The sequence below is a fragment of the Mauremys reevesii genome, linkage group 9 (assembly GCF_016161935.1).
Source record: "Mauremys reevesii isolate NIE-2019 linkage group 9, ASM1616193v1, whole genome shotgun sequence".
Classification (NCBI taxonomy): Eukaryota; Metazoa; Chordata; order Testudines; family Geoemydidae; genus Mauremys; species Mauremys reevesii.
In genome coordinates this window covers 87087088-87099433 of record NC_052631.1, presented here as the reverse complement: position 1 = coordinate 87099433, position 12346 = coordinate 87087088, and the positions used below count along the sequence as shown (strand labels likewise).

Here is a 12346-nt window from a genome sequence, read left to right as displayed (position 1 = left end):
TAAAGCCAAGCGAACGCCTTCGTGAGTGTGCACAGGCTCCTGCTCTGCATGAAGTGGGGTCCAAGTGGCAGTGGTTAGAGGTTGTGCTGCCCAATGAGAGTGGGAGACAAGACTTATGTGTTTTCCTCCTGGTTCTGTGACCTCCTGAGTCACCCTGGGTGAGCCCTGAATGAAGTGGCCAGGATTTCGGCTCCTCTTGAGACCCAGGTGCTAAGAACTTTCGAAAATCTTGCCACAGCATTCAGGTGCCTAAATAGGAGCTAAGAACTTTTCAAACTCAGGCCCTTCTGTGCCTTAGTATCCCCAGCTTCTAGGACCACCGTGCAGCTCAGTCAATCACTGACAGGTGGTTTATAAAGGCCAAGTATCATTGTAACATTGATTGAGGCGGAAGTGGTATCCCTCAGCTACATAAAGCACCTGCTCCTGTATGTGGAATTAACAGTGTAAGTACCAGTCAGCAGACAGCTGTTGTGAGTTTGGTTTGTTAATTACACACACACACACACACACACACACACACACACACACACACACACACACACACACACACACACACACACACACACACACACACACACACACACACACACACACACGTCAATCAATTCCAAGCTCAAACGTCCACTTACATGGCTCTTGGAATTTTTTTCATCCTTAGATGAGTCAAAATTCAGGCTTACTCGAGTTAAGTGCCCCTTTAAGTGCGGCAAAGAGTCCTGTGGCACTTTACAGACTAACAGACGTATTGGAGCATGAGCTTTCGTGGGTGAATACCCACTTCGTCGGATGCAGGGATCCTTTAAGTGCAACACCTCTGCTGCTGCAGGTAGTACACTCCATGGAAGGAGGATGTGTTTTAGCATGTAGAGAGCAAGGGACTGGAAGACAGGAAGAAGCTGGCGATGGGACATAATCCCAGAAGAACCAGTGGCGCCCAGTGTGATATTAAGCGAATCAGCTGATGTCCCTGCATCTCAATAAGGCCTAGCTGGAAAACTGGGAATAAAGCAGGATGCTATGCTGCCCTGGAGCTGAGCGGGATAATTTCACCCATTCTTGAGACATTGTTTAAAAAGAAAAGGAAAAAAAACAAACAAGAAAGGAAGTGTGAGCCATGGTACAGTATGACCCAAATACAGTTGTATTCTGCAGAGTCTTAGAACAGAATGGGCAGATAAAATGTCTAGTTGGAAACTATCAAATGTATAGTACAGGAGCCATAACTTTCTAAGTGGAGGCAACAACAGGTATTTGTATTCAGCATTATTGATTGGCTTCCTTTATTCTGCAGTTTAAACGGTCACTTGTGCATTGTGCAGACCCAAGGTGTTTAGCTCTTCTTATTAAACCCAAAGCATGGAGAGTTTTTTTCCCAGCCCCGTTTATCAGTGTTCAAGCAATTCTTGGAAGCTTTTAGAAGGAACACCCATAGCTGGAAATAGTATTCTTAATAATCAGTTATGATTGAAAGCTGCCTGTGAAATGTTCTGGGTACTTGTGTGTGTGTCTCACACACATATACAATCTGGCTGGAGACAGTTACTATTTCTCTGTTCTAATTTACACTGAAGTGCATTTCAGAGGATTAAATGCCCAAATGTCGTATTCTGTGGATGTGCTGCAAGGTTATCTCAGCCTGACAGGAGGCAGCAATGAATTAATAAGTGTTGCTTCTTATTTTTATACCCCAACTTTTGGGGTAGAAAAATAAGGTATAAAAATACTATTTCTGACTTTAAAATACAAGTGTGAATCAAAATTGAGACATGCAAAAGACATACAAATGGTCCAGCTGCTTCTCGCTAGTTGAGAAGGCGAGGTGAGCACACTCCTGGTGAGTTGTCTGTTCGTAGGCTTTATCTACACATACAAGTTGTACTGCTTTAACTATCCCAGTCTAGATAAAGCAGTACAACCCCCTAGTGTGAACTCAGTTGTACAAGTATAAAGATGCTTTATGCCAGTGTAGTTTATTCCCGTATGGGAAGGGGACTAATCTATGCTGGTCTAAGGCCCTTTTATAGCAGTAAAATGGTATGCACACTAGAGCTTGTATCAGTATAACTATTTTGGTAAAAAATAGCTCCCCTAATCAACACAGTCATACAAGTACAAAATCTGCATGTAACTGAGAAAGTACAGGTAGCTAATAACAGCTGTCTAGAAAGCTGTTTATTTTGGGTACCAATGATACAGTTTCATTCAATCTTGTCATCTTTATATTGTCCATTACACTGTTATTACTACAAAAAAAATACCCCACTACGAGATAGAACTCTACATCAGGCCGATTGTATCATACTCCATTATATACTATTTACCCTCATGGAATTTTTTTATGGTATTCCAGAGAAAAGCTCTACAGGATCTCAGTAGGGAAATGGCCCATTTCTCCATTTATAGATGTTTTCTACAAAGGGAAAAGGATGGACAGTTTAAGCATAGGGAGAAAAATAAGGGTTTGAGTGGAAAGAGGCAGCCATTTGCCCTCCCACTCTCTGAGTTACCTTTTTTCTTCTGTAAACAAACTCCCCAAAAGCAAATGGCAATATACAGCCATAGCTTTAGAGCAAAATCTGACCCAGCTAACAGAATCTGCTACCCAGTCCCACTACTGCTCCACAGATACACTACCTCTGTCCACCATGCAATGGAAACAATCACACGAGTTCTGTCCAGCAGCTGATCAACACTGAATACATTTTACAACCTCTTTTGCCTCTGTTTTGCAAAGAAAACCTATTAAGAACCAAAAAGAAAACACTATAAGTATCATAAGCCAAATTTGCACTAGCAGGCATTGTGACAGAGACCTTTTCACTTGTTGGGGAGGTGGATTTATTCTAAACCACTGGTGTGTTATGATCGTTCATCATTAACACATACACATACTTCTCCTCTCATAGTGTATATTAGCATGTATTCCATCTATAAATAATTTGCACTTCCCTAGTGCCTTAGATCTGAGGATCTCAGAGCACTTTACAAGCAATAATGAATGAAGCTTCCCAGCACCCCTTTGTGGTATAATTGTCCCCATTTTACAGATGGGAAGTTAAGATATAGGAAAGTCCAAAGGTTATACAACAAGTTGCTGACCGAACAGGAATTAAATCTCCTATCTCCTGACTTCTTTTCCCATAGACAAGAATCTTACACTTTATCTAGATGTGATTAGAGAAAACTCAGAATAGGTTTATAGGTGTGTGCTGACTGTTTCTTGTTTTCAATGTGCTTAAAACTAATATAGCATTATAAGTAGCCCACTCATAGAATTATAGAGAGTTATTTTTGATCTCGTATTTCATCAGGTTTTCCCAATTCAGGAAGACTAACAAGATATTTCATGAGCTTTAGAAAGTCATAATTATTTTAATGCCATATGCATTGCTCCAGAATTATATCCTTCAGCTTCCATTCCCCTTTTGCTTATTACATTGTTAATCATTGTGGGTATTTTTTTTTTCAGCCGGCACGGAAGGAAGCTCTCTCAGAAGTCGAGATAAGAGGCTTAGTTTGAATTTGGTACGTACTCTATTTGCATATATTTAAACACTGGCACAAAACAGACTAAAGCACTAAAGTTAATTGTCTTGTGACCTGATGCTCTGTTACTCCTCTCCTGTGCTCAGCACAGGAATGGAAGAGGAGGGCACAGGTGACTTTATATCATAGTTGCACCTCCTATATTCTGGAGTGTGTGGCGGCTTTCCCAGCCCCTGCTGTAAGTTAGAGAAGCCTCACACTAGGGTACTAGGGTTTTTCATAGCCCCTTACGGGGTCCCTCTTAACATGCTGGGCAGGCCCCCTCCTGACACTCCTAGAATACTGCTTCTCTCCCATCAGACATCCCCTATGCTGCAGGCCTGGAGACAGAGCTGAACATGTAGGTCAGCTCTTCACAGAGGCCCTTGCACTAAGGGGTGTTTCCTGGGGTCCATTTCCATGTTAAGGGGATAGGTCACAACCGAGAATGGAGTCCATGTGTTGCAAGTTTCTGTATCACTTTGGAGTCATGCGGGTTACCTCCTTTTGGGGACCCGTTAACTGTCCCAACCCTCAAAATCCCCTATAATGTGGTGACCCAGTTTTTGACTACAGAGAATTAGCTGACGCAGGTCAATGTTGATGTGAAAACACATTAGGCAGTGACGTTCCCACCAGATGTTCCCTCCCCCCTAGAGCTGATCATGCTGCCTCTGCCTCACCAGTCCAGAGATCCTGAGAGCCAGAACTGGATTCTCCCAAATGGGAAGGCCCTATGCTGCCTTTAGGCTGCTAGGCCAGATGCAGGCTCTGTTGTCTTTGACGGACGCCATGTTTTTCTCACATTTGAAATTGATCTTACCCGATCTGTAGTCAGTGTCTCTTGATACACAACCAGCATTAACCTGTGTGACATGAATCCCCAGGATTAATCCTCAGCTATCCAAGGCAATCCCTGTGCATGTGTCTCTGCACTCAGGCTCTCACCTTTGCAAAGGAATAACTCACCAGATGATTGACATGTGAAAGTGCTCATTACATTATAAGCCTCCTTTCATTCTGTGGCTCAGATTTGCTGCTGGTGTAGGCAAGTGCTCTTCCTTGGAAGTCAGTAGATTTGAACCGGCTTATGCCAACAGTTCGTTTATGCCCACGTTTCCAGCAATCATGGGCCTCAGCTGCCAAGTTCAGATCTGACTTTTCCAAAGTTGGCATGGATGTCTGTCTTGGTAGTTTTGGCTCCTGCCATTCCAGAGATAGGCCACCCCAAAAGTTCAGATGGGGGTGTTCAAGCATGGGGTTTAGTTCAGGCTAATTTGTAGCAATGTCTGGATTAGCCTTGCTTGAGTATTAGAGTTGTTCAGCTGACTGGAATGCTCTTTGTTTTCCTTCTCCTTTCGGAAGCCGTGTCGATTCACCCCGCTCTACTCTTCAGCATCGGACAATACGGAGGACAGCTATGTACCCATGCACCCCAGCACCTCTCCACCCATCCCAGGACCAGATTGCTCACCCGATGGCTACACTCCCATGAGCCCAAGCTCAGCGACCTTTACCTTTCCTGTAGTCACCAATGACAAACTCTCCAGCCCGCTGCCGGAACTTCCCACAGACCTGGAACCACCTCCAGTGAATCGAGATCTCAAGCCCCGTAGGAAATGTAAGGCATTAGACCAATCTAGTAAGCAATTCAAAGCTAAGGTACATTGCTATCACTGACCACTAACTTCCATGTCATGGCACCTGGCATCCAGGGCATCACAAAGCACTTCACATACTATAGATGCAGCCAGCTCTAGGGTGGAAGATGGTAGCCAATAGCCTTGAGGGGAAAACTTTTTTGGCCAAGATCACATGGGCAAACCTCTTATCTCATTAAAAGTGCCATGGAATTTAAAAAAAAAACAAGATAGTATCCACTCTGCTGGGATGCTGAAGATCCTAGGAGAAAGATCCTAGTGCAATAACCTGCTATGTACTGGCTGTGTTAAATTTGGGGTATGCTGAGTGACATGCTTTAATCTAGTGGCCCCCAAACTGTGGAGCATGCCCCCTTGTTTGCGGGGGGCACGGCAGGACTCGCTCTGTCCCCAGCTCTGCTCCAGCCTCACCTCCAGCTGTGGCCTTGGTTCTGGGCTCACGGGCTGGCCTCAGCCTCTGGCTCCTGGCCCAACCGCAGCTCCAGACACAGCCCCAACCACAGCCCTGGACCTGGCCCCAACCGTAACCCCACTCCCAACCCCAGATCCCGACCACAGTTCCCCGGGGGTTGGGGAGGTAGACAGGACTAATGTCCTTCCACTGATTTGGTGAAAGGGAGAATTTTTTCCCCAAGCCCCATGCCACCTCCAAATCCTCTGTGATTCATACACATTTGGAGGATCCACCCGGAGACAAAATCCATCTTCGCAGAAGCCCTCTGTCTCTGCACAGTCCCATGGACCTTCTAGCTCCCTGGGGGCTCCTGGAGGAACTAAGCTGCCCCTGGAATGATCCTTGGTTGGGGAGGAGAGAATTCCACAGCACTGTTGGGAAAGCACTGCAGGTTACACTCCTTTGTCATGGGGGCTGGGGAGGCAGGTGGAGAATCTGGTGGAGACCTACAGGCTCGCTCTCTCTTCCCACAAATGGAGCTGGAACCCCAACAGAGAACCCATACAGAGGGGCTTCCACTGGGTGAGGGGGAGGGAGGAGCATACCGTGGAAGTGGCACTTCCCATTTCCACACACCCTCAACCTGGGATCAGGAAGTGCAAGCTCACATCCCCTGTCAGAAGCAGAGGGGAGTTTGGGGGCATAAGCTCCTTAGACTACAAGTGGTTTACTTATTGGACCAAACCCTGCTTGCCTTACTCATACTCCTTATGGGCCTGCTTTCATGAGAGGATGAGCACAATTTGGCCCATTAAGTAGACAAGAGAAGAGGAAAAATTCATTTCTATTCCCACAGCCTGTGCCACAGGGATCCAAAATATGTGATATTTCTCGTTCACCCAGCTACATTAAGCTGCTTAACATGCACACACTCGAGTGTTCTGCCTGTTTGTTGGAACACCACAGGATTTGTGCGATGTTCTGGAGTGGACTGAAGGGTTTTATACTCCTTCCTGAGTTAGCACCCGTGGATAAGCTAAATTCCAATGTGGAACTCATCCATCTCTCCCTGAGTGGTCGTAGAACAAGTGCTAGATGTTGTTTCCATGTAGAAAATGTGGAGAAACCTGGTGAAATGGGAGAGGTTGGCTCAGGGGAAAGGTAAAGCTATGGCTTTCACTTCTGGTTGCTGGTTCAAATGCAGCCCAGGCGGCTATTGATAGAAATTTGTTACTGCCTCAGGCTTGCTTAGTGACCTAGGTTAAATGAGTTGAAGGCCTCAATCCATTTCCCCGTGGAGAGATGTTCACAACACAAAAAGCACCACCACACTTGGCACCCCTATGGGCAGCAACCGTCTCAGAAGACAGGCCAAGGGTTGGCTGGACCTGGACACTGAAGTAGCCCCTCCCCTGTGGAGACATCACTTGCTGACCCGGGTTCAGGCGTGTTCCCGGTCATTCTGGAGAGTCTGCTCTCCTGCTGCCCATCATGTTTAGCTCCTTGTTTTAGGAGCCACAGAGGACTTTAGTCGCCAAGGCAGATTTAAATGGTCCATTTATTCCACAAGATTTCCTGAGTATAATCTCGCACAAATGCTAGGCTGTATAACCTTGTTTGTTGCAATAGTGCCTAGGTGCCAACCACGAATAGGGCGTCATTGTGCGAAGCACTGTACAAACGCAGGAGTAGACTGTCGCTGCCTGAAGAGCTTATGGTCTAAACCACGGGTAGGCAACCTAGGGCACGTGTGCCGAAGGCAGCACATGAGATGATTTTCAGTGGCACTCACACTGTCTGGGTCCTGGCCACCGATCCAGGGGCTCTGCATTTTAATTTAATTTTAAATGAAGGTTCTAAAACATTTTAAAAACCTTATTTACTTTACATACAACAATAGTTTAGTTATATATTATAGACTTATAGAAAGAGACCTTCTAAAAACGTTAAAATGTATTACTGGCACGCGAAACCTTAAATTAGAGTGAATACATGAAGACTTGGCACACCACTTCTGAAAGGTTGCCGACCCCTGGTCTAAACACACAGCACAGATGCAAGGCGATGAAGGGGTAGAGCACACAAGCAAAGTGAATAATGTGATGGCAGCAAATTACATGTTAGTTCCAGGACTTTTGGGAGGGTGGGATGGAGGGTTTAGTTAGGAGGCAACCAGCTAAATAGGAAAGGAAGGGAGATGAGGGGAACAGGACAGGGCAGAAGGGGTAAGAGGGGCAGGTCTGGAGTGAAGCTGAGGTGAAGAGACTGAGAGAGTTGGAGCAAACAGCCATTCAGCACAAGGCAGAGTAGGTCCAGTGAGAAAAGTGGAAAGTTCTCTGAGCATCTGAACGTTCCTGCTTTGGCTGCTTCTGCCTCTACCAGCTGGAGTTTCTGGCTGGTTCCTCTCTGCAGTTTTTTCACCAAGGCCACGTGGGGGGGCCACCACCTGGCTTCTGGCGCCCCCAGAGTTGGGGGAGGTGTCTCCCATTTATTTATGTTGGAGCCATTAATAAATCCTGCTTTTAAAATTCCTGTTGTACCCATTTGCAGCACGACCCCCTCCGCTGGATCTGAGAAACCTCTCCACAATCCGGGAACACGCTACCTTGACCAGGATGTGGACTGTGCCTTAGTAAGTGGATGAGAAACCTGACATTGAAACCTCTTAAGCATGAGCATTGTGAAATGGAGTTATAAATAACTTATCACATTCCGCAAGAAATAGTTTGTTGGCAAAGTCTATAAACAAACATGCTATGCAAATTCCATGGGACTCCTGCCAGCATTTTACAGGCTTTTGCTGCCATAAAAAAAGGCTCCTTTTAAAGACAGACACAGTGCACTCCCTTCAGACTGTGCCGTGAGAAATTCTGTGGTTTGGATCTCTTGCAAATTAGCACTACCTCAAAGCCTAAATTGTCTCTTGTGAAACCTCCTTATGTAACTTTTTAGAAGGCTGGAGCTAATCTGTTCTCTGGTACAGCTGCCATAATGTTAGCCCTCACGCCTTCTAATATTTTTCCAGAGGAGAGCAGACATCTTTGTTCTTGAAGATTAAGATGGCAAAGGGAAAACGAACCTAATTTGAGGCCTGATGACCTGGGGCTAATGTTCCGTGCTGCCATACCGAAATGGAGACTCGATTCTTGCTCCTCATTTAATGTCACTGCAAACCAGTTGTGGGGTGGAGGGAATGCCTCAGGTCACTCTCCCCAAATGATGACAAAGCCACAGTATCAGTGTGCCCCAAAGGGAGTCACAGCCAGGAATTCTTAGCTGGTAGGATCGAAGCAATGACATGAGATGAAGCATGCAGGCCACAGGCAATGGTGGCAGTAAGTTCTCAGAGCTGATGGGGAAAGTTGGAAGGGGTTTGCCAGTTTCCCCTTGAAAATACCTGGGTGAGCAAAGAATTCTCACAAGCCTTCCTGTGTGGATCCTTTTACTGCCTGGCACTTTAACAGTGGCATGCCAAACACTGCCTTTTTAGCTAATGTGGCAGGTACTCAGAGGAAGTGCTTGCTCTCTTGGGAGAAGCTGACACAGTCTGCCAGAGCCAGGTAATCTGGTGCCAGCAATCAGAATCTTCCCCAGGCTTCCAGGTTAGCAGTTAAACACTGGCTAACCCCTGAGGTGCTGTGTACTTGGCATATTGGGCAATCCCACAAGTTCAGTGCTGCCTCATGAACGTCCCTGCTAGCGTGCCATGGTTAATGAACTCTGACACATTCAACTGCTATACAAGGTCTGCAGGGAAGAGGAGCATTGAGGAGTTCATTCATTGTAAGCTAAATATCAGGTTTTTTTCTATTAAACAATCCAAACAAGAGTTTAAATGACCAAATGTGCTCAGAACAAATAAAGTGAAAACCAAAGGGATAACTGTTTGGATTAAATTGTTTATGCCATGTGAAGTACACAGCTAATCTCTGGTTAACTAGCCATATTGGCCAAACTGCAGTAATTTAGTGATAATTTGCAGTAGGTTTGAATTACATTATACAGACTGCTTCTGACAGTTAGATTAGCAGCTACATTTTTCTTTTAAAAGAACTGAGTTGCAGACAGCTCCAAAGCACAGATAACATGTGTTTGTACTGCATTCAAAGCCAGCCAAGTTGCTTTGCAGGCAGCTACAGTAGCTGATTAATTCATTTCAATCTCAGAAATGGTGGTACCCATACAACAAAGTAACTGCTCCATCAGCGCATATGACACAGATGAATGTCTGCCTCCATTTGCGTTCCTTGCTGGAGAATTGCTCTGATATCTCCTGCTTTCTGTCCTGCCATAGCTGGCAAACTTTTATAGTGTCAAGATAAATCCCAGAAAATCCACCAGAAATGTTGTTGATGTAACTGTAACATGCTTTATAGCTAAAAAACATTTTTGGATGGCCTCTCCATTAAGGCTTCAGAATTAGGGTGAGTTTATTCACCATATGGGCCATGTCAGAGTTTGGCTTCTTTTCAGAGCATCTGTTAGATGCTTCCTTAACCTCTCCTGTGTTTTTCTTCCTAGCAATCGAACGAGCTTTATCTCTCCAGATAGAGACGGTATTAATTCAGCAAGAATATTTGGCAATTCAGTTTCCGGAGAAGAGGAAGAAAGTTACATTCAAATGGTAATCTTCATTTTCACGCAGCTATCCTGTGCTCTGTTCTGCTCTGTCACATGCCCTGAGAATTCTGAAGCTCGTTTTCTAAGGAAAATGTTCAGCAGGTTTGTCCTTTGCCCTCTTTAAAAAAAAAAAAAAAAAAAAATCAAATGGTTTTAAACTAAAGACACTGGGTCTGATTTACAAAGAGATAAGAGAAGCCTTTTTTCTGCTATGCAGATCTCAGCTGTTCACCCCGCGGAGCAGTTCCAAGAGATCACTGGGATCAGGCATATTTACATGAGAACTCATTAAAGGCAAAGGAAAACTAAGTCCTTTCACCTTTTACAAGGGCCCCCTGCAGAATCTCCTAGGAAATGACAGACAATCTTCAGTGCACTTCCTAAAGGAACACACACAATGTTGTATAGAAAGAGAACTCCTATTAAAGTCTTAGTTGCATTAACCCTACTTCCCATTACATAAAACAAAAACGTTGTGGCTTCCTTTTCTTCATTAATTCTTTGGCCATGTTTAGAAATAGGCCAGAACCTAATCCCCTTCGAATTTCAGGTGGGAATTGATCTAGAATTCCTAGATCTGAATCAGCTGTGGCAGATTTAGTTCCAAATCCAAAGCCCGAAGGGGCCAGCTTTCCACTTCTAGTTTGGGAATGATTGCACAAAGAGTTTACACAGTTGGCTGCTCCAAACAGAAATCTTACCTCCTCACTCCAGACTAAACCTGAAGCTGATCTGAACCTATACAATAGCTACTCAGCTCAGCTCTAGTGATAATCACACTCCAATTGTATTGTTCAAAAAGCTAAAACCTTTAACATGTTTGTCATCATCTGTGACTCTCCATTTTGATATGCAATTGACAGAGATGAATCAGAACCATTTATCCATACCTCCCAGAACTTCAATGGCTTAGATGAAATGGGATCCAGATGTAAGCCATCCCAGGTTTTGGTTTTGCAAAACAAAATCCTTACTGATGTTTTGCTAAACCTGAATGAAAATCACCCCCGCCCCATTTTGCCCATATTACTGTAATTACCCCAAATCAGAGTTCCTGAATTTCTTTGTACAGTCATGTAATTAGACATTGCTAGGATCTTGCAATTAGTTGATGAATGCATCCCCTGACATACTATACAAATGATGTGGGCCAGAGCTCTCCTTCTTTGCTTACTGCTGGATTAGGAGTAATACTAAACAGTCTGGTCTTTTTCCTTTTAGGATCATGATTTAAGGGTTTTGAATTACTCTTTAAAAGCTTCTCTCATTCCTCAACAGGAGCACAGCCAGGCAACATCTCCATGCAGTGGTGCTTTCCCATGGTCAAGGAAGTCCAACCTTGATTACTTAGCATTGGATTTTAATTCCGCTTCCCCATCCCCTGTACAAAAGGTAAGAATCATTTATGCAAATACCACCCTTTTTTGTACATCCTGGTGTCTCTCTGATGGAGGCAAACAGACAGAGATTCTCACTTCTGGGTAGCCTCAACAGAATGAAATCTGTCATGCTCTTCCAGCTGATTGCATCCATAACAGGCTCAACATGAACATACTGGCAACGTGATAAAACCACAATTAAAGTTATTACAGTGGTGCCAGTATCATGCCATAATGTGAATGGAATCACATTAGGCATAGTGGCTCCACTGGAATATACAGTAGTAAGAATATATGGGAAAATGTGTAGGTGCTTGCAGGAATTCGGCAAGCTCTTTTTTCATTCTCAAAAGAAACACGGTTTCCCACAAAACTTTCCTGCCAATTTTCCCACAAATCCCATCTGCAGTAACTTTCTGTGACGTGAGTATGACTAACAGCAGGGTCACAGGAAGACATTATAGGAGATCTTGTAACATGGCAAAAATATGTATTAATATTATTTATGTCATTGCAGAAGTGTCTTAGATTCTTTAGACACAGCCAAAAGATAAGATCTCTGCTGCTCCAAAGAACTTACAATTTAAATAGACAATGGTGGACAAAGAAGGAATACAGTGAAAGCAAATAAATTTACTGTGAAGTGTAGAGACTATCCTGATAGATTGCTGAGTTTTTGTTTTACATCATTTCAATCATCAGTTTTGCTCATATATCTTTGAGGGGATTGACTTGATGCTTGCTAGGCCTCCTTTAATTTAAAC

The 12346-nt window shown here is 44.2% G+C and overlaps 1 protein-coding gene across 4 annotated transcripts in view; it reads left to right on the top strand.

Moving 5' to 3' along the window:
* The window catches only part of GAB3 (GRB2 associated binding protein 3), a 113012-nt gene that overhangs the window by 96447 nt on the left and 4219 nt on the right, over positions 1 to 12346 (top strand). For all 4 annotated transcript variants that reach the window (XM_039489583.1, XM_039489579.1, XM_039489580.1 and 1 more), the window contains 5 exons: positions 3473 to 3528; positions 4894 to 5149; positions 8134 to 8215; positions 10105 to 10207; positions 11482 to 11595. In XM_039489583.1, coding sequence (XP_039345517.1) covers positions 3473 to 3528; positions 4894 to 5149; positions 8134 to 8215; positions 10105 to 10207; positions 11482 to 11595 — 611 coding nt within the window. The remainder of the gene's footprint in view (positions 1 to 3472; positions 3529 to 4893; positions 5150 to 8133; positions 8216 to 10104; positions 10208 to 11481; positions 11596 to 12346) is intronic.